Source organism: Sciurus carolinensis, chromosome 5 (assembly GCF_902686445.1).
Source record: "Sciurus carolinensis chromosome 5, mSciCar1.2, whole genome shotgun sequence".
NCBI classification, from domain to species: domain Eukaryota; kingdom Metazoa; phylum Chordata; class Mammalia; order Rodentia; family Sciuridae; genus Sciurus; species Sciurus carolinensis.
Window position 1 is genome coordinate 150361083 of NC_062217.1, and position 20595 is coordinate 150381677.

A 20595-nucleotide genomic window follows, 5' to 3' on the forward strand; every position below is an offset into this window, starting at 1 on the left:
GCTCTGCAGGTGCTGGAGCCTCAGGAGAACCTCTGCCAGACTAGAGAGCCCTCCACCCCAGGGAGCCCTAGTTGGAAACCAGTCTCTGCTGGTCTTTTCAGGACCTTCTTGAGAGGTAAGAAGACAGACGTCACAGCCAGTGGAATACAAAAATAGAGCCTCTTTTTTGTTTAAAAAAAAAAAAAAAAAAAAAAAAACCCAACGGCAAACAATATCAACAACTAGATCGCGGGCTCCGCCAGCTCCTCCCCCGCCCTAGCAGCGTAGCTCTCAGCGGACTGAGCTGCTCTCCAGTGTCCCCGCCGCGCGGCTGTGGGAGGGGCTGGGCGGGCGCCTATCGGGGCTCTGGGGCCCAAGTCCTCTGGCTTCCGCGCAGGCTGCGCGTGAAGGGCGGGTAGTTGAGGAACTCGAAGCGCAGGCTCTGCTCGGTGGTGTGGTGGCCGCGGGGCAGCCGCTTCATGAAATGGACCTCGCGCTGGTGCTGTCGCGTCTTGGAGCCCTTGCGGGGCCGGCCCTTGCGGGTGAAGGCCATGTACCAGCCCTCATACTTGGCATTCTGCAGGGCCGTGTAGTTGTTCTCCAGCACGATCTCCGTGAAGACACAGTCCTTGCCTTTGCCGTTGCTCTGCAGGTAGGGGGGGCAGATGCGGTGTTACGAGCCCCCCATGCGAGGCAGAGGGCCAGCGGACCCAGACAGCAGGTGGGCACCCCAGCAGATGGTGATGGGGGCAGGAGCCCAGGCCCACCCCCCCCAGGCACCCGCTCTCTAATCCCTCACAACCCGCAGCCCACCCGGCAACTTCCTGTCCTCCTGGGCAGCAGTGACACATGGCTGTCTACAGAGGGGCTGGGCCCAAGGCAGAGAGGCAGAGTGAGGGGCCCAGAGCCTGCCTGCTCTGGCCTCCTGCCCACCAGTCTGGCCTGGGCTGCATGCGCTTCCCCACCTGCCTGCCTCAGCCCCACAGGACTCCAGCTCCCGGCCCAGGGCAGCCACCCTATGGGGGAGGGGAGCCTGGGAGGAGACTGAGTCCCAAGCCCCAAGCCTAGGAAGCTGGGGAGCTTGAGGCTGGAGAGGAGCCGTGACTAATGGGACCATTTCAGAGCTCGGCTGAGGGGGCCGGGCCTGCGGCTTACTGAACATTCCAAATGCTGGTACCATGTAATTGGACATAATAGCAAAGCAATTTGGCGATTTGTTAAAAAGATATATGGAATTTACCAGCCCCCCCAGTCCCTTCCCTAGCCTTCCTCCTTCGTCTTTATAGTTCTTCCTCTCTCAAGCAGTTTCCTTCTCCTTTGCTGCCACTCCATACCCAATCATTAGGTAACCCCAAGGTGGTTATGTGTCTCTGTACACCTTGTTGAGATCAGAGCACAAGAATATTCTTAGAGGAGCTAAACCAACCCAGGCTGCCTCCCAGGTCCAGGGCCCACATCCCTCCAGATGCCTCACCTTGGCAATCAGCTTCCCCTTCTTGTTCATGCATATATAAAGACCTGTCTCTGCTCCACGAACTCGAACCCGGCTCCCAAAGGTATCTGTCTCCACGATGAGCTTTGCTGTCAGGGAAGGTGTGGGATGGTCACTGGAAGGTTCCTGGCCCCACTCACCCCACCCCCAGAATCCACAGCTTCCCCCTAGCTGACCCAAGGACTTGTCACATCCTAGCAGCAAATGCTGGACCAGGCCAGGCCAGGCACTCAAAACATGGGCTACAGCCCTGAGATCTCTTGAGTTGAGGAGGGACTTGGATAGGATCCCACCTTACAAGCTGGGTTCCACAGAAGGGACTGGGACCATCAAATTGAAAAGGGTGAATCAATATTCCTTCCAATGTCTTTTCAAACCAGACAGCGATAGGCTCCAAGTAAAATTTAATCTGACCAGACTTCCTTGACTAATCAAAAGATCCCTGAGGATCCTTCCAACTCAAATTATTATGTATACATGCCTCAAGGTTATTAGGTGAATATCCGGGTGCAGTGGTGACCTCCAGTCCTGAGGCCAAAGGTAAAAGCATTCTCTCCTGTTCCTGCCACTTTGGTTGGAACTCACAGGCTTGACTATCCCTGCCCCCACCTTTTGGGCAGCCCTGCTCTGCTGAGAAGTGACAGAGATGAGAACAGCTCTCCCTACACACAGCCCAAAGCAGATTGCCAGAACCTCAGACACCAGCTGGAAGGATCTTGCCTCCATCCCTTAGCTTCCCATCCACCAGACCACAGCCCCAAGTTCCAGACAGCAACAACTCAATCTTTTCTCTTTCAACCTCCATCACAGCTGGGCTTCTCACCCCAGTGACCAAATTCTTTCTGGGGGTGAGGAGGAGAGAGACTTAGGCAGGGCTACTTCCCGTCTGGAGAGCTAGAGACAGGGCCTGACTTCTGTGCCTTCTTCCCCTCCTCCCCTCCCCTTAGACAGCCAGCTTGCCCCAGAATCCATCCGCACCACTTTTCCATGCAACTGCTCTCTTAGAAGCTGTCCAAGAAGAGGGTTAAGGGCTGACCTTACTGATGGGAAGAATAGGCTGGGTCTTCTGCCCTTCCTATGGCTGAGCCCAGCCTTTTGTGGCATGGTACCTTCTCTGTCCCTGAAACCAGTACCAGAGGTGGGGGGCACTGAAGTCAGCAAGGCAGCTCTCCCTGCCCTACCTTCACTGTGACTACCCACCTCCTCACATAGACACAGAGCTGGGGCCCAGTGGCCAAAATCCCCAGTCTGGCCCCAAGTCAGCTAGGAAATCAGTTGTCACCTCCTCCTGACCACTTCCTCTTGGACCTTGCCATGCCTCTTTGGGTCTGCCTTCCAGAGGAAGGAGCAGCTGCTTTTTAGGGAAGGATGCTGGCTGGAGAAGGGACAGAGGAACCGGCTCTGAAGATTCTAGCTAAACAGGGCAGATAGGAACAGAATGGGTGCCTTTATCCCTTCCTAAGCCTGTAATGAAGTAAATGGGACCTCTCCATTATTCTTCCCAGACTCTTCCTTCACCTTTTTCTATACCTCTGCTCTTGGGGCCTCCTGTTCCTACTCCTCCCTTGCAGTCAGGAATCAGGGAATTCTGGAAGCCTTCCCTGGGTCTAAGCAGAGAGTAAATGGGCAGCAGATCTCCTCTGATGTCTGAAGACCAATTCCCCTGCTGCTTGATTGGCCTCTCTTTCCCTCCCCAAAATCCAAGGATGCTGGGCCATTTGCTCCAATGGAGTAAGCCCTGGAGGAGCTAGTCATTCGTACCCTTCCTTGGAAGCTGAGAAGGGCAGCAAGCAGCCAATTTGGAGGGACAAAGGGCCCGTAGGCCAGTTCTACCAGCCCAGCGGGGGAGCTCGGCCACCGGGCAGGCTGCCCCCACCCCCACCAAGAGAGCCCCCACTCTCCTTCCCGAATGGATCTGGGAGCCTTTCTGGGAGCCGGGAGCTGGGCTACAGTTTACAGCGGCTTTCCCAACTGAGCTTTTGGAAAGCTTAACATTTTCAAACCTATTCTTCCACCCCAGTGACAGATTTATCCCAGGAAAATTATGTCTCCTCCTCCAGCTTTGAAGGGAAGTCAGCTACGTTGATGCAGAAAAAATGCAGCGAGACATACTCGATCCCCCAAACTGGCTCGAGAAGAGGAGAAAGTATTCAGGAAATGTTAAAAAAGGTGAAAGTAAGAAGAGTTTTAATCGCTCTGCCAGACGCGGGGGTCTCTCCAGAGATTCATAGAGAACAATCTTGAACCTCTTTTTTACATTTACAGACTTGCAACTCCTTTCAAACTCCACATCTGAAAAAAGGCTGGTTCTTTTTCTGTTTTATATCATTCTTCATTTTTCTTCTTAGCTCTTAAAATGCCTCACCTTTTTATTACATTTTAATAGAGTCTTCCTCTCTCCTTTCATGCTTGTTTAACTTGGTCATTATTTAAAGGTTTTTAAACTCACAATAATCACTCTAAAAACAACACCAGCCGCCCAAAGGGCTTGCTTTTCTCTTGGTACATCCAGGACTCTGGAAATTGGCTACATTTCAAGGCAGGAATATTGAATGTTTTAGAAATCAATCAGTCTTCAGCCTTTCTGCCGGCAGTAGCTCCCTGTACTCACCACCCCACAGGGAGTCGGGAACCCTGGCCACCACCAGCCCACCACCCGCCGCAGTCTGCTGCACCGCAGCCTGCCTGGGTTCTCAGCAAGTGGAGTCCAGGGAAGGCCCCTTTCCAGGCCTAGCCCCCAGTGTGTAATTGACCCTTCTGATCAAAGTATTTAAAGGTTCACAGTATCTCCCTTTTCTGAGCTGGGAGAGCTAGGGGGATTTTTCTCCCTTCTCTCTCCCACTCTCTTTTGTGGGCCCTGGCGACATATCTTCTTTCAAGAGCTTCCCTTAAACCTGGGCCCCCTCCCCCCTGAACCTCCTGCCTCCACCTGCAGCTGGGGAGGGGTGCATAAAGGGGGAGGTGTAAGGGAGACTCCTGGATTCATTCATCCTCTGGGCAGGGAAGGGGGCACCTGTGGGCTAAGTCCTCCCCAGGGTCCCTTCCCCAGCCTTATCTTTCCAGCTGACCCCATAAAGCAGGTTTTGGTCCTAACCCCTTCCCTTTTAGGCTGGGAAGCCTTCAAGCCAGCCTCTAGCCAGTACAGCTGGGGCCGTTGGGTTTAGCCACAGCTGCAACTGGAGCCACCGCCTTTCGCTAACTACTTTTATTGAGGTGATGCCACCAAAACGCCTTACCAAAAGGATCCCCGTCTTCTGCCATGGCGTTGATGCGCTTGTTGGCCAGGACCTGCACGTGCTTCCCGCTGGTGCGGCTGTAGAGCTGGTAGGTCCGAATGAGGCGGCGGCTGAGCTGATCCGTCACCAGGCTCTGCTCCCTCACATGCTGTGTAAAATTAGGTGAGGACTGAACAGTTACCTTTAGGAAATTGAAAAATACACAACACGCCATTATAATGCTACTCCGCCCAGGGGCCCCAGTGGCCCCCACACCCCGGCATCCCCCTCCGCTGCACCAGGCAGCCAGCAGAAGCTGGGGGGATCCTCCCAAAATGCCGGCTCAGGCCACCAACCCCCACCCGGGAAAATCACCCAGACCCAGCCCGGGATGGGGGAGAATCTGGACCCACCTGTTGGGAAACACCCTGGGGCTCCCGGCCAGCTCGGAGCAGGGAAGCGGGCACCCTGCCCAGCGCAGGCCCCCCGCCCGGGCCTTCCTAGAGGAGCAGGGTGCTTTTAAGTACGGAGGCAGCGCTACCCGACCGATGACATTTATAAAGACAAATTTACAGAACAAATGTTGAAGGCACACAGGGCCTAGGCATCCCATCATTGGTCAAACCAACCACAAGTCTCCCCAGAGGGCCGCGGAGAGGGTCCTGGCTGGATTCACCTGGCCTCCCCTGACAACGAACGTCCCCTGGCTCCAGCTGCCCCCTTCCTCAGAGGCCAGGTGTGACTTCCAGTAGAGTTCCTGTCCACCCAATCTGGCTAGCATACATGCAAGACAGTTCTGTAGTCAAAAAACCTTGTGTTCCAGCCTCGCCACTCACTCGCTGTGTGACATTAGGCAGGACACTACCACTCTGTTCCTTAGCTCCCTCCTCGGGGACTGGATTTGTAATGTTCCTTCCAGCCCTGCAGCGCTGGTCTTGCCCCCGCCCGACATTGCCAGTCGGGTCCCCCGCCTGCCCGCCTGGCCCCCGATTCTGCGCAGCGCTCCTTACCTGGGCTTGGAGGCAGAGAACCAGCAAGTGCAACAGCCTGTGGGAGACAAAAGCGGGCGGGAGAGAGGCGCAGGGTGAGCAGAGAGCGCGCGGCGGGCGCAGGCCAGGCTGGGGACGCGGGGGCGGCGGTACTCACAGGCAGCTCAGCACAGAGCGGGGGCTGCCCATGGCGCGCGGCCCCGGGAACACCGAGAGCCCTGACGGGATCACGCCGTCCCGCGGGCGGTCGCGGGGGGACGTGCCGAGGGGGCGGAGGCCGAGGAAGTTCAGGGTGCAGGAGCTTAGCTGCGATCCCGACGTGGCTCCGCGGGTCCCGTGGAATGTCGTGCTCGCCGCGCCGCGCTGAGTCGCTCTGAGCCGCTGCCGGAGCCGGTGGCCGCTGGCTGCTCAGGAGCCGGAGCAGGCGGGAGGGTAACGGGCCGACGGGGTGGGTGGGTAGGTGGGAAGGGAGGGGGAGGGGTGGGGCGGGGGGCGCCGCACCGGGCGAGAGGGGGGAGTGCGGGGCGGGCGGCCGGAGCCCGCAGCCCCCGGCTGGGAGCTGGGGCCGGGTCGCAGCCCCGGGCGGGGGCGGGGCAGACCGGGGCGGGGCGGCCGACGGGTCTCGGATTGGGGGTCTAGGCTAGGGGAGGGATCTGGGGACCCGCCAGAGGGGCGGGGGAGGCTGGCGTGGGCGCCTCCCACTATCCCCTCGCGCGTTCCTGGGGCACGGACGCGCGGGGTTGGGGGCGCCCAGACGGTCTCCTTGGGTGGGGTCCCCAGGCCCTGGGCTCAGCCCTCCTGGACTACCCGGTGCATATGAGTCCAGTAGTGCTATTTCTCTTCGTGGAGTCTGCTTATACGTCTGGCTTTGCGTCCTGTCTCTTAAGCCACCTACTGTGTGCTTCGCCAGGCTTGCTCTTTAGAAGTGGCCACAAATAGTGGGATGAATGGTTGTGCGCCCATCTCTTGTAAAAGAACATGCTTATGCGACTGGGGGCCCAGCTCCTCCATCCTTCTACTGTGTATGCAGCCCTGCGAATCTCACCAGTTTCTCTCAATCTCCAAGAAGGCCCTAGAGAGAGAAGTGCCTTCCCCCACCCCATTATCACCATCACCCCCCGCCCTAACCAGCCTGAAGTTTGAGAGGAACCAGGAGACACCTACACGGAAGGAGATCCACAGCAGGACTCACAGCCACTGCCCACCACCTAAAACTCAACAGGCACCAGGGACAAAAGTAACTACTCTCAGCAGCATTTCCTGGGGAAAGGGACTTGGATGGAGGCTACTCAGCACTTTCCCCACTTCAAGTTCCATTATTTTATTTAACAGGTATTTACACTTGTGTATTAGGTAAGGACTGGTGTCTATGTCAACTGAGGGGTGTGTGTGTGTGTGTGTGTGTGTGTGCGTGTGTGTGTGTGTGTGAGAGAGAGAGAGAGAGAGAGAGAGAGAGTTGTCTAAGTCTTTAAGTCTTTCCCAGTTCCTCACCTTATTGTTTCCCTCCTGGAGCTTCTGAAAACCCTAAGCCACCACTCTCCTTCTGTGGGAGCAGCCTGGGTGGGCAGAGGTGCCCTGAGAAGCAGGTGGAGTCATTGATCTCCTACCCAGCTGCTTTCTTTATCCACAGCCTCCTCCCCACTGGCCCTCTGTGACCCTGTGGGTAGGGCTAGAGGGGTTAGGGTGGTCCTAGGAGGCTATCAGGCCAGAGGGAGGCAGGTGGGCCCTTGTCCAGGCACAGTCAGATTCTGCCTACAACCTTTTTTTTCTGTGTCCCACCTTTCCCCACTCCCGGTCATACAAGCAAACAGTGAGGGAAAAGAGAAAGTCCATTGCAATACCTCATCCCTCCTCAGACAAATAGATTGCCCCAACCCACCTGTTATTCCCCTACAGGAGTCTGTTCACTCAGCTCTTGTTCACACAAATCTGAAAGCAAGGACCATGTCTTACTAGCTAAGAAACTGTAGCTCATGGCAAAGCTGGGTAGAGTTGTTCTGCAGTTAGTGTTCACTGCATGAATGAATGAATGAACAATGAGAAAATTGGCTGAGCATTTAGACTTCAACCCATAGGCAACTTCCCAAGGAGAATTGCCTCCTGGCTCCCATCAACAGACAATAATCATGAGTATGGACATTTACTGAGCACTTGTATCTGCTAAGATCTTGGCAGGTACTATCTCCTCTCAATCTCACTGGGAGGTGGGCACATTAGGGGGTGGATAAATCAGGTGGGGCTCTAAGGTCCACAGCCTGGGTTGGCCCTCTTCCTTCACTGTGCTTGGTCTAGGGGACTGTACCATGACTTCTTGTCTGCCTCCCTATCTGTGTTGCTTATAGCAGGCAAGGGATATGTCTGCTCAATCTTAGCCCTACTCTGTATACATAGTAGGCTCTCAAAAATGTTTATTCATGTGTATGAGTAAATGAGTGGAGAAACAGCGAGCAGGGGTGGGCATTTTCTAAAAGTGCCTCCTTCCCACTATGGACTTAGTCTGAGAGAAGGACGGGGAACAGCAAACAGGATCCAGGAAGGGGTCCTGGCAGTCAGCCCATTCCATAGTGTGTACATTGTCCCAGAGTCAAAACCAAAGTCATTCTCAGTACCTGCCCTCCCCAAAGTGGAGGTGGGGGAGAGCACCTGGCTCAGATCAGCATTATGTCCAGATTCTGGAGACCCTAGAAGGTTGCTTGTTTTTGTGGTGCTGGGGATGAAACCCCCCAGGCCTTGCACATGCTAGGTAAGAGCTCTTCCACTGAACTACACCAGTACCCAATCTTCCAGAAGGTTCTGAAAGCCCTGGACTGAACCTCAATGATCTTCACCTATCTTCCTCTTTCTCCCCCAGAGAAGGGCATCCTGGGGCCTAGAGAGTCCCAGATTAGGGTTTTAGTACCACTCCTAACCTCTGCTGCATCCTGTTGCGGGACCAAATTCCTTTACATTTGGAAACAACTGTCCCTCGCCCAATTTGTGGTGATTCCTCTCATCTCCCCGAAAGTTCGTGTCTTTTGGGGACAGGGGCAGATGAATCATTCCCGCAGCAGGCACCCAGTTTGGCTGGGGCACACCCCTTGACTGACAGATGCAAATGTTCCACTGGGCCCCCACAGGCAGCTCTCTCCCTCCCTCCCTTGCTGGCCTCCCAGCCAGTTCCCTCCTTCCTTTATCTTATCAAAGCCCCGTAATTACAATTGCTATTTTGTTTCCTCGAATCTGCAATCAGAGCTCCCGGGCCCAGATGAGGGAGCGCCTGTCAACCTGATCGCTGAGTGACAGCCTGGTCACCTTTCCCGGCCGCCCCCACACTCCGCAAACACAAACACACACGAGCGCGCTCTCTCTCACACACGCTCACACACTCTCTCGCCCGCAAACACAAACACACACTCTTGGACAACACAAACGACTCCTCTCCGTAAACATATACTCTTCCGGACCCAAATGCACCCCTTGCTCCGCGGTCGTACCCAGATCCCTTCAAATCCACATCAGCGGTGTGGGCCACCGGGACTGCCTCTCGCTGATACGCGCGCCTCCAGCGCCTGGCGTTCAAAGTGCCAAAGATTCACCCAACTGTTCAAATGCAAATCACCGAGACTGGGTCTTGCGCTTTCGCACGTCCTCTGGGAGTCGTACACCTTCGCTCCCCAAATACAAGGCTGGCCTTTCAGCGGTCCGCAAACTCCAGAGTACATTTTCGCCTCCCCGCTACCCCCAAGCGCTCTGAGGCCAAAGTGAATGGATAGCGCTCCCACTGTGTGCTGAAGGTGCAGAAAAAAGGGAATTGAGAGGCGGGGAGGGGGAGAAAAACAATTTCCAACTCCGTTCCCGGGGCGCCAGATCAGGCCGGGGAAACTCCTGGACTAAGAAGATGTGGATTGGGCCCCTACTGAGGGCAGGAACGTGCTAGGAGCCCTCCCCCATTCCTGACCCTCCCCCCCACACACACCTATCAGAAAAACAGGTGAGAAATACAATGGGCGATCAGCTGCACCATCAGGGGGTGGATATTGGGAAGAGGACCACAGCAGGGGGTAGATGGTCAGCTTGGGACTTTCCCCCACCACCAGAAATGACTTGGTGTTGTGCTCAGTCTCCCTTGCCTCCAAGCACATGCTGAGGACTTTGAGGTTGGAGCCAGAGGAGGAAGGGAAAGGAGGAAATGTTGCCGCTCATTCCTCTACTCCAGCACAAACACTTCAAGTGAATGAATGAATGCGTGTATGCATGCAAACCTCAGTTACTTATTCCCTCGCCTCCGCTTAAAATTCGGTCGCCCAGACCGCCCAAGGGACTCTTGGCCCTACACCATACTGCATGCCTAGAGCCTATAGAGACAGCTTGGGGAGAGGGTACCGCCACAAGGTTTCAACTTTGTCCACCAGAGGGCGCCAGCTCCACTTTCCCTGCACTTACCAGGCCCTGGTCTGGCTACCCACTCCACCCTGGCTGGCAGTAGCAGCACTTCAGGAAGTCATCCCCTGAGGAAAAAGGAACCTTCAACCCTGATCACAGCGACATCTTTCTTTATTCTCTTGAGGCAGGGAGGATGAAAACCGGGTCCTCTAACTCACCACAGCGGGTGGGCAGGAAAAATCTCAAAGGAGGTGAAGAGGGATTGCTTTTTTGTATTGTGGGAACTCCTCAAAGTCGATCTCACTTGCCCTAATACCAGCCCCTTTGCCTTACTTATCTGGGGGCCCCCTCCCCCATGCTCACTCCCTTCTCCAGCAGCTGGGTGTGGGAATTGGCTTGACTCCCTCAGGCCCTGTTCTCTGTCCATCCTCAGCTTGTCCGGTCTCACGCTGTCTGGAGAGGTAATGTTTTGTTTGTTTGTTTGTTTGCAGGGCAGTGACACCCCCTCATCAACACAGCTGAACTGCTGACCTCAGAGTTGGTTACGTACACCTTCACCCTCATACAAATGCACCCCTTTCTCTCCTGGCACATTAAGTCAGAGCCCAGAACCACCTGAGTCCAGGCACCAGAAACCCCCACACCGGGCGGTGTGCTGGGGAACAGGAACCCTTTAGCCCAGGAGACTGATTCCCAGAGGCCCTTTTCTGCCCCCATATGCCAGGCCACCCGGATTCTGGTTTCCTTGTCACCCAATCTGGCGAATTCCCTCCATCTGGCCCTAGGAATCAGGTTTCTAAGGGCCCAGCCCTGCTCAACCTGCCTGAAAGACTGAAGGAGAAGCAAAGACTGGTCCCCACCCCACCCCTCACAGGCCCTCTCTGGGCCTAAGCCCCCTCATGGAGCTAGGGATGCACATTCCTCAAGCTGCTTAAGTCTGCTTATCAGCCCCCCTGCCCATCAGCCTGAGTGCTGACAGAGGCCCAGACCCCTTGTTTGGATGCTGATAACCTCCTGTGATGGCCCTCCCCCACCTGTGGGCTGGGAATGGACTGGGTGTTGGGAGGTCCTCCTCTGGCAAGGCAGTTGGGACCTAGACCTGGTCCTGGTCCAGGGTCCTGGGGCTAGCAGGATCTCAAGTATTTTCCCTCCACCTACCCAGGCCCAGGGCTACCCTTTGTGCTGCCACAGTGCCACCTGGTGGTCCCTAGGGAAATGTCACTGGCATGGGAAGAAGTCCTACAGGGGAGAGAGAAGAAGCCACACAGAGAGAGTTGCAAAAAACCTTACACCACTTTATTTCAACCTTTATCTAAAAATGTAAAAAGTGTTACAAATGTGTAGTTCTGAGATTCAGATACTAACCTCTAATCCTCACAGGCAGGTGGGGAGAGAGGGTCAGGATAAAAGTTCAAAATTCCTCCTACCCCTAAGGAAAGGGAGGCCCCAGGCATAGTATAGGACCAGAACACCAGGACCCTAAGGAGAATGCCTCCTAGCACCAGCCCAAGACCCTCCCACCCAGTCCATGCCCCCAACTCTCCTCTTCAATGGAGAAGAAATATTTAAAATTCTTGAAACTTGTCCAGGAACATGGTGCATGGTGATGTAGCAGGCAGTTACCTGACCTGAGAAGAACAAATAAGCAGTGAGCATCTAGGCTTTACATGCTCCTCCTGCTGCCTCTCAGAACCTTCTGGACAGCCCTCCCTTCCTACTTACCAAAGGCGGCTATGGTCTACCCGCCTGCTTTTTGGCAGGAAGGATGGGGCACAACTCAGTTTCCTCCTCTTCATTCTCTTCTTCACTCTCCTCTTCCTCAGAAACATCATTGCTTATAGTAACTAGTGGAAACACAAACCGGAGGAGGTTTAAAAGACTCGTCATAATACATGTCACCTGTTCATACCCTCTAGTGCTAGGCCAGCAAGGACCCTGACCTTCCAGAGTTCATGATCTAGGTGGGAAGAGCCTCAAATACTAAACTAGGTGAGAAGAAACCAAAGGAGTCACATCATTAGAGCTGGTAAAGCTGGGACAGGCTGCATGAACTAGGTAGGCTTAAGCAGGGCAGAGAATGGAGGGCTCATCATGCCAAGGGATATAATTTGGGAGGACATGCAGGTTGGATTGGGCTATACTGGGAGATGCGCTGGATGGCGGAGGAGTTTGGAGTTGGGGGAGGCCGGATGCAGAGCCCACGGAGGCAAAGGAGAGGGCCCTCCCTTCCTCTCACCAATCTGGTGCCTCCCTGTGATTCGCACAGGGCCAGAGCCCGACTTCAGACGGAAGGTTACAGGTGGTTGAAGCTGGAAGTCATCTAGACTGAGCTGGGAGGAAGACAAGGATGAAGGCCTGGCCCACTCCTGGCCCACCTCATCTTGTGATGAGCACTGATGTCCTCAATCCCCATCCCACCCCACCCCAAGACTCGGCTGGAGAACTTACCATGGGCTGGCAAGACAACTTGAGGTTGGCCACAGGAACCGCAATCTCCTGGTGGTCATGGTTTCGGGCCACAACTTCCACCACATTACACTCATCCTTGGCCCCCTCGGTGAGGCAGAGCTGGGAAAGGTATACAGGGCCTCAGGGTCTCCTCAAGACAGGCTGACACTACAAGTTGAGGCACCTACCCTAGAACTTGCCCAGTCTCAGAAGCCCCTCTATCAGGGGACCAGGGGAGCAGTCTATGTCGGGCTCAGGCAGAGGTGACTCCTATTAAAGGGGTAGCAGGGGAATCAGGTAGAGATCCACTAGTTGCCAGCACCCTATACGGCCCCTCACCATGGTCAACGCCAGCACGTGCTCTGCATCATCCTCTTCCTCTACCTTGAAAGTGAAGGAGCGGGTGTGGCCAGAAAGCTCACAGCCTGGAAGAGATATTGTGGTATGCTTGAGTGTTGTGTGCAGAAGCCGGGGTAGGTCATGCACAGTCATGGACTAATTGGCCACTTAACACGCCTACCAGGCGTCCCTTCTCTCAGAACACCTCGGTAACTAGACCCTTGGCCCGACCCAGCACGTCTGGGGTAGGGGTCTCGGCGCCGGCTATGGCTTTACCAGTCGCGTGCTAGGCACCCCTCTCCGCAGGGAACAGCGAGAACCAGAACCCCTCCGCCCACATCCATGTCGTGCAACCATTCACATTCCTGTTCTTCATCCCTACCTCTTACTGCCCAAGTCCACCCTCAGCCCCTCCCTTCCCCAATACCGAAAAAGAAACTGTCCATAGTGACCGGGGCCGGGATCCGCAGACCCCCGACACCCCCGGCCCGAGCTCGGCTCTCTTGACTCAAGTATGCTAAAGCAGCTGCAGTGCCGGCGGCCATGCTGCAAGGGCCGCCTGCAAGCTCCGCCCCGAGTACGTACGGAGCACGGCAACCTCGGCCAGTTCCGGCCCCGCCCATTAAAGGAGACACTGGGCTAAGGGAGAGAGAAAGCAGTGGGAACGCACTGATCTAGGGTTTCTCCTCCCACTCTCCCAGTAAACCGCAACTTCTGCTAGCACCTGGCAGGACTTCAGAGGAAGTAACGTCACAGAAAAGCATAGACTTAGCCTTAACGTTAACGTTTTTGCCAATTTACCCTGACACCCATTTCCTCTGGTTCTTCGCCCCATGCAGTCTCCCTTCCAACCCAGGTAAGCTTTCGTTGAAGGTTAAACCTTTCCTACTACTCTTTCCAGCAGGGGCGGGGTTCAGAACAGCACTTTTCTTAGGGGAAAAAAAAAAAAAAAAAACGCTTGGACTTGCCAGTCGAAGGGTCTGAAGGAAGTTTCAGCTGTAGAACTTCCGCCCACCTTTCCGTTCGGTTTCTCTTTTGCTTGTTTTCTAAACGCTGCCGCTACTTGCTATCCAGATGGTCTATCTTCCTTGGGGGATTCAACTGTTGCTCCTGGCGTATCCTCAGGTTTTAGGAGTTTCTAATTCTCAATCAACTCAGGTACATTCTTCTACTTTGGATCCCTCCCTCCTGGTACTGGGATTGAACCCGGGGTGCTCTACCATGGAACTACATCTCTAGCTGAGGCTGGCCTTGAACTTGTGATGCTCCTGTCTAGACACCTGAATGGCAATTCCTTTCTATATCAAAATTTAAGGTACTTCCCCCATCTTTCCCCCTTTGAACAGGGAGGCAGGCAAACTGCATTCCTAGCCTGTTACATTAAAGAAACTGCCCAGGTTATAACTGTGGCAAGAGAGTGGCTTTGCTAAAAATTAGTCTACTTTTCTTTAGCTCCTTTTGCCCTGAGAAAAACTGGAAGACTTACTGGAGATGGGAATAGGGGAGGGCTGCCTATTCAAGAGAAGGAATACCTCCCTGCTCTAAGATGAGGCATTAGAGTTCAGAGAAAAGGTGTATGTGTGCGCGCGTGGGGGGGGGGGGGGGGGGAGACAGAAGTAGATGCAGGCAGTACGACACCACACACATTCACTTCAAGTTTTATTTAGCCTCTTGCATGGTCTTCCGATAGTTTTACAGTTCGTTTTCTACAGGAACTGAGCTGTGATCTAAACAATCAATGAAATGTCATTCCAACCTTAATAAATATTCATAACCATGGAAGATAGCATAGCACTTTATGATCCTATAGTGATGAAGGTATAGACTTGGACATCTGTTGCACAGTTATTAGCACGTGTGACCAGAGGCCAGCCAAAGGGATTATTAAAAACCAAGATAAAACCAAAAGCACTTGTTTTAAAATCCTGATCCCACATGAGGATGACTCCAAAATCCTCCAGATATAATGCTGTTAATTGTCCACTAGTGCTTGAGATGTCAAAATAAGACAAACATTCAACTGTCTTAATATCTAGTAAGGATAGGGATCTTACCTTCACCTCAGTCTTCAAAAATGCAAACTTGTTTTCAGCTTGCCAACACACTACATTTTATCAGTTAAAAAGAGTTCTACCCTAAGAACAAAGAGGCCTCCTTCCTTCTCACCCACTGGGCATACACTTGGGCCTCCAATGGAAGTCACTAGATACCACTACATACAATGCTTTAAGCCTCATTCAAAGCCCACACTAGTGGAGATCTATGAAGGCAAATCTGTTTCAAGTTTCCTTCTTTGTCCCTCTCCCCTCATTCAGCTCAAAATTAAATAGCTGATGCAAACTGCAGGGAAGCAAGATAACAAAATACTGTTATGAATCTATGGAGAAGTCAGCCAGCCATGATGAAAAAAATGAATCCTGCAGAAATTACCTGACAGCCTCATGCACAGAACCCTTAAAAACACCAATTCCAAATTAAAATACATGAAGCTTTCAGAACCTGTGATTAAAGGAAAAACAGGGGTAGCCATAAATCACTGGTTAAAGTGTGCTCATTTTTTTTAAAAATTAGATAAAATCATGCAAGAATTAAAGACTGATTTAAATCTGTAGTAACAGGTCTTCAGATTAAAGGACAACTGATCTAAAGGCAAAAAACATTCAGTCTCCTTACCCTATTTGACAGATGTCAAAACTAACATTTCACATGCTGATCTGTTATTGAGGTTAATTTCCAGAAGTGACTGCATTTTGCAACAGATCTAAAAAGTTAGGCTCTCATACCCAAAAAGGTTATGACCTAGCCCCTAGGTGGGAGGCACTTTAAAACTTATTATGGAAAAAAAAAGACAAAAAGGAAAATCCACCTTCTGTTGATTTGCTAATTCAAAGTGCCATCCTGCAACACCTTTTCATTTTAAAAAAGAAAACAAAAATTACCAAAACCGTAAACAAAAAGGATAGTGATAGTCAAGTTACACCTAGTTTATATACAAAGAAATTTACAAGTTTGTCAATTTTAGGCTTTTACCACAAACAACTGCACATTTGTCCCTACAAAGTACAACATGCCTGAACCAATGGTTACTACAGGAGACAATTGGCCATAGCTTTACAAAAAGCAGAAAAATTGCCCAAAATTGAAATCATTTATTCATCTTAAACTAACACCACAACCATCCCACCTGGGAAAATCAACCCTGAAGCCTCTGAAACCCACTAAACTCTTTCTCAACTCTGCATGTCTCTAAAGAATGAGACATTTCATTCAATAAACCAAGGAGGATGCCAGAAGTGATTTTGATTACTCTTAGGTGAGAAATGCAACACCGGATACAGAAAAATAGTGCTGACTACATTTATTGAAGACCCTCCCTATAAGCCCACCTAAGAGGTCTTGGCACCTAACACAAGACACAAGACCCAGATGAGGGGCCCCACATCTGTTTCATACAGAATTCGCAGCAGTATACTATCTTCTTCCAACCAGTAAGGAGTCTGAAAGTGTGATGGGTGAATTTTACAAAGTCGTCTTTGTTTTCAATTCAAATTGACTGATATGTTGCCGCTCCAGACGCAGAACTGTATGAAGACCCCAACCACCAACCACAAGGTGGAGTTAAGAGACTTTTGGACAGTTCACGGTGCCAACAGTGTCACAGGCTCCGACCAAGTATAACCACATCCTTTGGAAATCCTTCCATTTTTGCAATTTCAAAACAGCCTAACTTGCTGTAAAATTCCAGAATTCTTTTATCATCTGGTCTCACTTCACAGAAAGCCCCCCGGGAGCCTAAAAATAAAATTCCAAAACATAAGTAAGTCACTTGATGAGGAAAATTATGGATATGAATTAGAAATAATCATAATATATTTAATATAGATAATAAGCTTGTCTATAGCAGTCCTTAAATTTCATAACCATTTAAAAAATTCATAATAATATTCAAGTGAGTAAAACTCTTTGCAAAATCTTTTGAGGAACAGGGTATAAGAAACCTCAAGACTGAGCCAAGCTTAGAGGTGCACACCCAAAAACCCACTAGGGAGGCTGAGGCAGAAGGATTCCAAGTACAAGGCCAAGCCTGGGCAACATAGTAAAACCCTATATCAAAATTAAAAAGGATTGAGTGTAGCTCTGTGGTGGAGTACTGCCTGACATGCACAAGGCCCTGGGTTTGATCCCTAGTACTACCAAAATCTAATTCCCAAAGAAGTTTCTCCTTTAGGTTAATTTTCAACTATAAAAGAAAAGTAGCATTTTTCAACGATTAATATACATGGAATTCTTACACCACTAATAATTCAGAAAATAAGCCATAAGTTGGATATAGTAGCATGTGGCTATAGTCTCAGGTACTCTGTAGGCTGAGGTGGGAGGACTGCTTCAGCCCAGGAGTTGCAGGTAAACATAGTAAGAAAGACCCATCTCTTTCTCACATAACCCCCACATGCACACACACCAACAAATATTAAGAGTACAGATTCACAATTCACTTCTTTCCTGTTTCAAATTCCCTTGCTCAAACAATGCCAACTCCTTATGTACTCACCATTAGCCTTCAGTGAAGACAGGAGGCAAGCCATCATACTCTTGGCTACACTTGGGTCAGTTACTTTTTTGTGAATATCCATCTTTATCAGAGAAGGGAAGTTGGCAAGGAAAGTTTCTGGCAACACTTCCTGTTCTTCATGGAAACTCAACATTATTTTCTGCAAAAATTAGAATCTTTTCACTTTCAATAGTTACCCATTATATATTTATATCCTAGAACTCAGCAATAGGAAAATGGAAGCAATATTTAGTAATTCTTCCAGACATTACAAAATTATCACCACAGAATTAATTAGCTTATGATTCAAGTTGAAGCATTTTTCATGTTCAAAGCTTTGCTGCTTTCTAGGGAGCTGGGGTATAGTTCAGTGGTATAGCACTTGCCTATCATCAAGCATAAGCCCTGAGGTTCAATCCCTAGAACCACCACCAAAAAAAAAAAAAAAAAAAAGTTTATTTAAATGCAATGTTATATCCTGAATTGAATCTTGGAATAGAATAAGGAAATTAGTGGAAAAACTGGTCAATAAAATGGTACATGCCGCTGGGGAGATAGCTAAGCTGGGGATATAGCTCAGTTGGTAGAGTGCTTGCATTGCAAGCACAAGTCCCTGAGTTCGATCCCCAGCACCGCAAAAAAAAAAAAAAAAAAATTCTTCTAAAATGGTACATGCCTATAATCCCAGTGACTCAGGAGGCTGAGATAATAATATTGAAAGTTTGGGGCCAGCCTCAGCAACTTAGTGAGACCCTGTCTCAAAATAAAAAGGTCTGGGGATATAGCTCAGTAGTAAAGCACCCTAGTTCAACCCCTAGTACCTTTAAAAAAAAAAAAAAAAAAGGTTTGGAACTTAGTTAATAGTAACAGATCCCATGTTGGCTTCTTAGATTTATTTAACAAATGTTGAATATGGGTCAGAGGTATACAGGAATTCTGTTAACTTTGCAACTTTTCTAGAATCTAAAACTATTGAAAACATGAATTTCTTAAAAAAAGTTAATGTACTTCACTGTTATTTAAGTATAATGTAAAATGCATGACTGAGAAGGCAAGTTAGCCTTCTGACAAATAAGACATGTTAATTACCTAAACTTGCCCTGAGTACCCAACATATTCTTATGGTGTTTTAAAATAAAGATGCTCAACTTATGATGGGGACTATAAATTCAAAGTACTGCAACTCACAAGTGCATTTATAACTGGTCATGGTAACATGTGCCTGTAATCCCATCAACCTGAGAGGTTGAGACAGGAGGATCCAAAATTTTGAGGCCAGCCTTTGCAAGTTAGTGAAACTGTCTCAATAAAAAGGGCTGGGGATATAGCTCAGTGGTAAAGCATCCCTGAGTTCAATCACCAGTATCCTTCCCCAAAATGAGTTTAGTGTACCTAACCTGAACATCATAGCTTACCAACACAGCACAGGGTGTCAGCCCTTCATACTAGCAGGTTCATGGGAATCAAAAATATTTGGAGGCCTGGGGTCGTAGCTCAGTGGTAGAGAGCTTGCCACGCATGTGTAAGGAAGTGGTTTGATTCTCAGCACCACATATAAATAAAAATTCATTGACAACTAAAAAATATTTTAAAGAAATATTTGGGGGACTGGTGTGGTAGCACACACATCCAGCTACTCGAGAGACAGGTGCAAATCGATGGATCACTGAAGTCCAACACCAGGCTGGGCAACACAGTAAAACCCACTTTCAAAATGTAAAATTTGGGGTGTGTGGGGGTTTCTGTATAGAGTATGTAAGATCTTTTTTCCTTGCTATTATTCCCTAAACAATATAGGATTTACATTTTATTAGGTATTAGTAAGTAATCTAGAAATGTTGCAGAATATATGGAAGGAAGCCATAGGTATCTGTGCTTTCTGATCATAGTAAATCCATTTTTCTGTTTTGTAGCTTTTTGGGGTACTTCATTCATTAGTGTTATATTTTCCATACCCTCCCTTTAAAAAAAAAAGTAAAAAGCAACACACACACACACCAAGAAGCATATGGGAGGACATATGTAGATTACACACAAAAAGACCATTTGATATAGTGGGTTTAAGCATCATCAGATTTTGGTATTCATAGGGGTATGGTTGGGGTAGACCTGGAACCAATTTACTGTGGATAATGATGGACGACCATACATTATAAGTATCAGTTGTTTCCCGCCTTGATCAGCTGACTGACTGAAACATGTGGCTTGCTCCTGCTGCTGCTGCCCAGCTTCATGAAGCATATCAAAATGTTTACTGGTAGCTAGGAAAACCAAGTTCAAAACTGAAGTATAGTTTCTACTGAATGTATATTGCTTTTGTACCATAAAGTAAAAAAAGAAAAGAATTGTAAATTGGACTATCATCAGTTGGGGGCCATCTGTAATACATCTCAGAAAACTGCACTCCACCCATATTCTATAGTAATTCTTTTACTTACTTCTTCCCCTCATCTTCCCCCCATCGCCCCCCAAATTGAGATCATCCTGCCTTATTCTCCTGAGTCCCTGGGATTACAGGCATGCACTACTGCGTCTGGCCCCATTCCCTATTTTACATAAGGTAATTGATAATATATGCACAAGCATATTGCCAATGGTGTGCTTGTGTGAATTGCCAATGGTATGTATTTTTTTTAGTTCTATTTTTAATTTGTTCTAATTAGTTATACACGACAGAATGCATTTGGACACACTGTACACAAATGGAGCACAACTCTTCCTTCCTCTGGTTGATCATGGTGCAAAGCAATGGTATGTTCTGACTGACCTCAAATGGAATTTGTATGGGAAAAATATTGGTTTTATGAAAATAAACCCTTTCTCCATTATGACTTGTTCACATTTAGCTCTTTAGTAAGTTGTTTTGCTCTAACAATAAAAACATAAAAATCTTTGTATGCTCTGTATGATGGGAGAACTTTTGTTTTTTATATAGCATTTTAAAACCAAGGTAATTTTACAACCTTTTTCCACAGAGTTTTTACAGGCAGAGCAATCTATCTTTAAGTAGATAGAAAATTACCTTTAAGTAGAGAGAAATTATCCTAGAAAAAAAGAATCTTAGTCTTCCCATCAAAGCTAACATCTTGTTTAAAATTTTTTAAAAAGTACTAAGACTTCCTTTAAGAAATTAACTTGGAAAGTACTGAGATTTTATGATTCATTCCTTCTTTCACTAACAGTACTGGAGACTGAACCCCTAGAGGCACTGTACCACTG

General features: G+C 49.7%; 3 protein-coding genes across 10 annotated transcripts in view; all 3 read right to left on the bottom strand.

Annotated features, from left to right (window-relative positions):
* Positions 1-334: 334 nt before the first annotated feature.
* On the bottom strand, positions 335-5864 carry Fgf8 (fibroblast growth factor 8). Of its 8 annotated transcripts, none has more exons than XM_047553865.1 (6): positions 5833-5864; positions 5697-5733; positions 5100-5186; positions 4708-4855; positions 1454-1560; positions 335-625 (listed from the first exon to the last, which is right to left on the bottom strand). In XM_047553865.1, the coding sequence occupies exons 1-6, from the start codon at positions 5862-5864 to the stop codon at positions 335-337; spliced, it is 702 nt and encodes a 233-aa protein (XP_047409821.1). The 8 variants fall into 8 exon arrangements, with proteins under 8 accessions (XP_047409821.1, XP_047409820.1, XP_047409817.1 ...); XM_047553864.1 differs by having other exon boundaries at positions 4708-4888; XM_047553861.1 differs by having other exon boundaries at positions 5523-5733.
* Positions 5865-11311: 5447 nt separating this feature from the next.
* On the bottom strand, positions 11312-13411 carry Npm3 (nucleophosmin/nucleoplasmin 3). The gene is made up of 6 exons (XM_047553858.1): positions 13252-13411; positions 12825-12910; positions 12486-12605; positions 12274-12367; positions 11760-11881; positions 11312-11665 (listed from the first exon to the last, which is right to left on the bottom strand). The coding sequence occupies exons 1-5, from the start codon at positions 13367-13369 to the stop codon at positions 11769-11771; spliced, it is 531 nt and encodes a 176-aa protein (XP_047409814.1). The 5' UTR covers positions 13370-13411; the 3' UTR covers positions 11312-11665; positions 11760-11768.
* A 1059-nt stretch (positions 13412-14470) lies between these two features.
* The window catches only part of Oga (O-GlcNAcase), a 31363-nt gene continuing 25238 nt past the window's right edge, over positions 14471-20595 (bottom strand). The window contains exons 15-16 of the mRNA XM_047552737.1: positions 17377-17536; positions 14471-16616 (exon numbers count right to left, since the gene is read on the bottom strand). Of these exons, the coding sequence (XP_047408693.1) occupies positions 16480-16616; positions 17377-17536 (297 nt within the window). The 3' untranslated portion in view covers positions 14471-16479. The remainder of the gene's footprint in view (positions 16617-17376; positions 17537-20595) is intronic.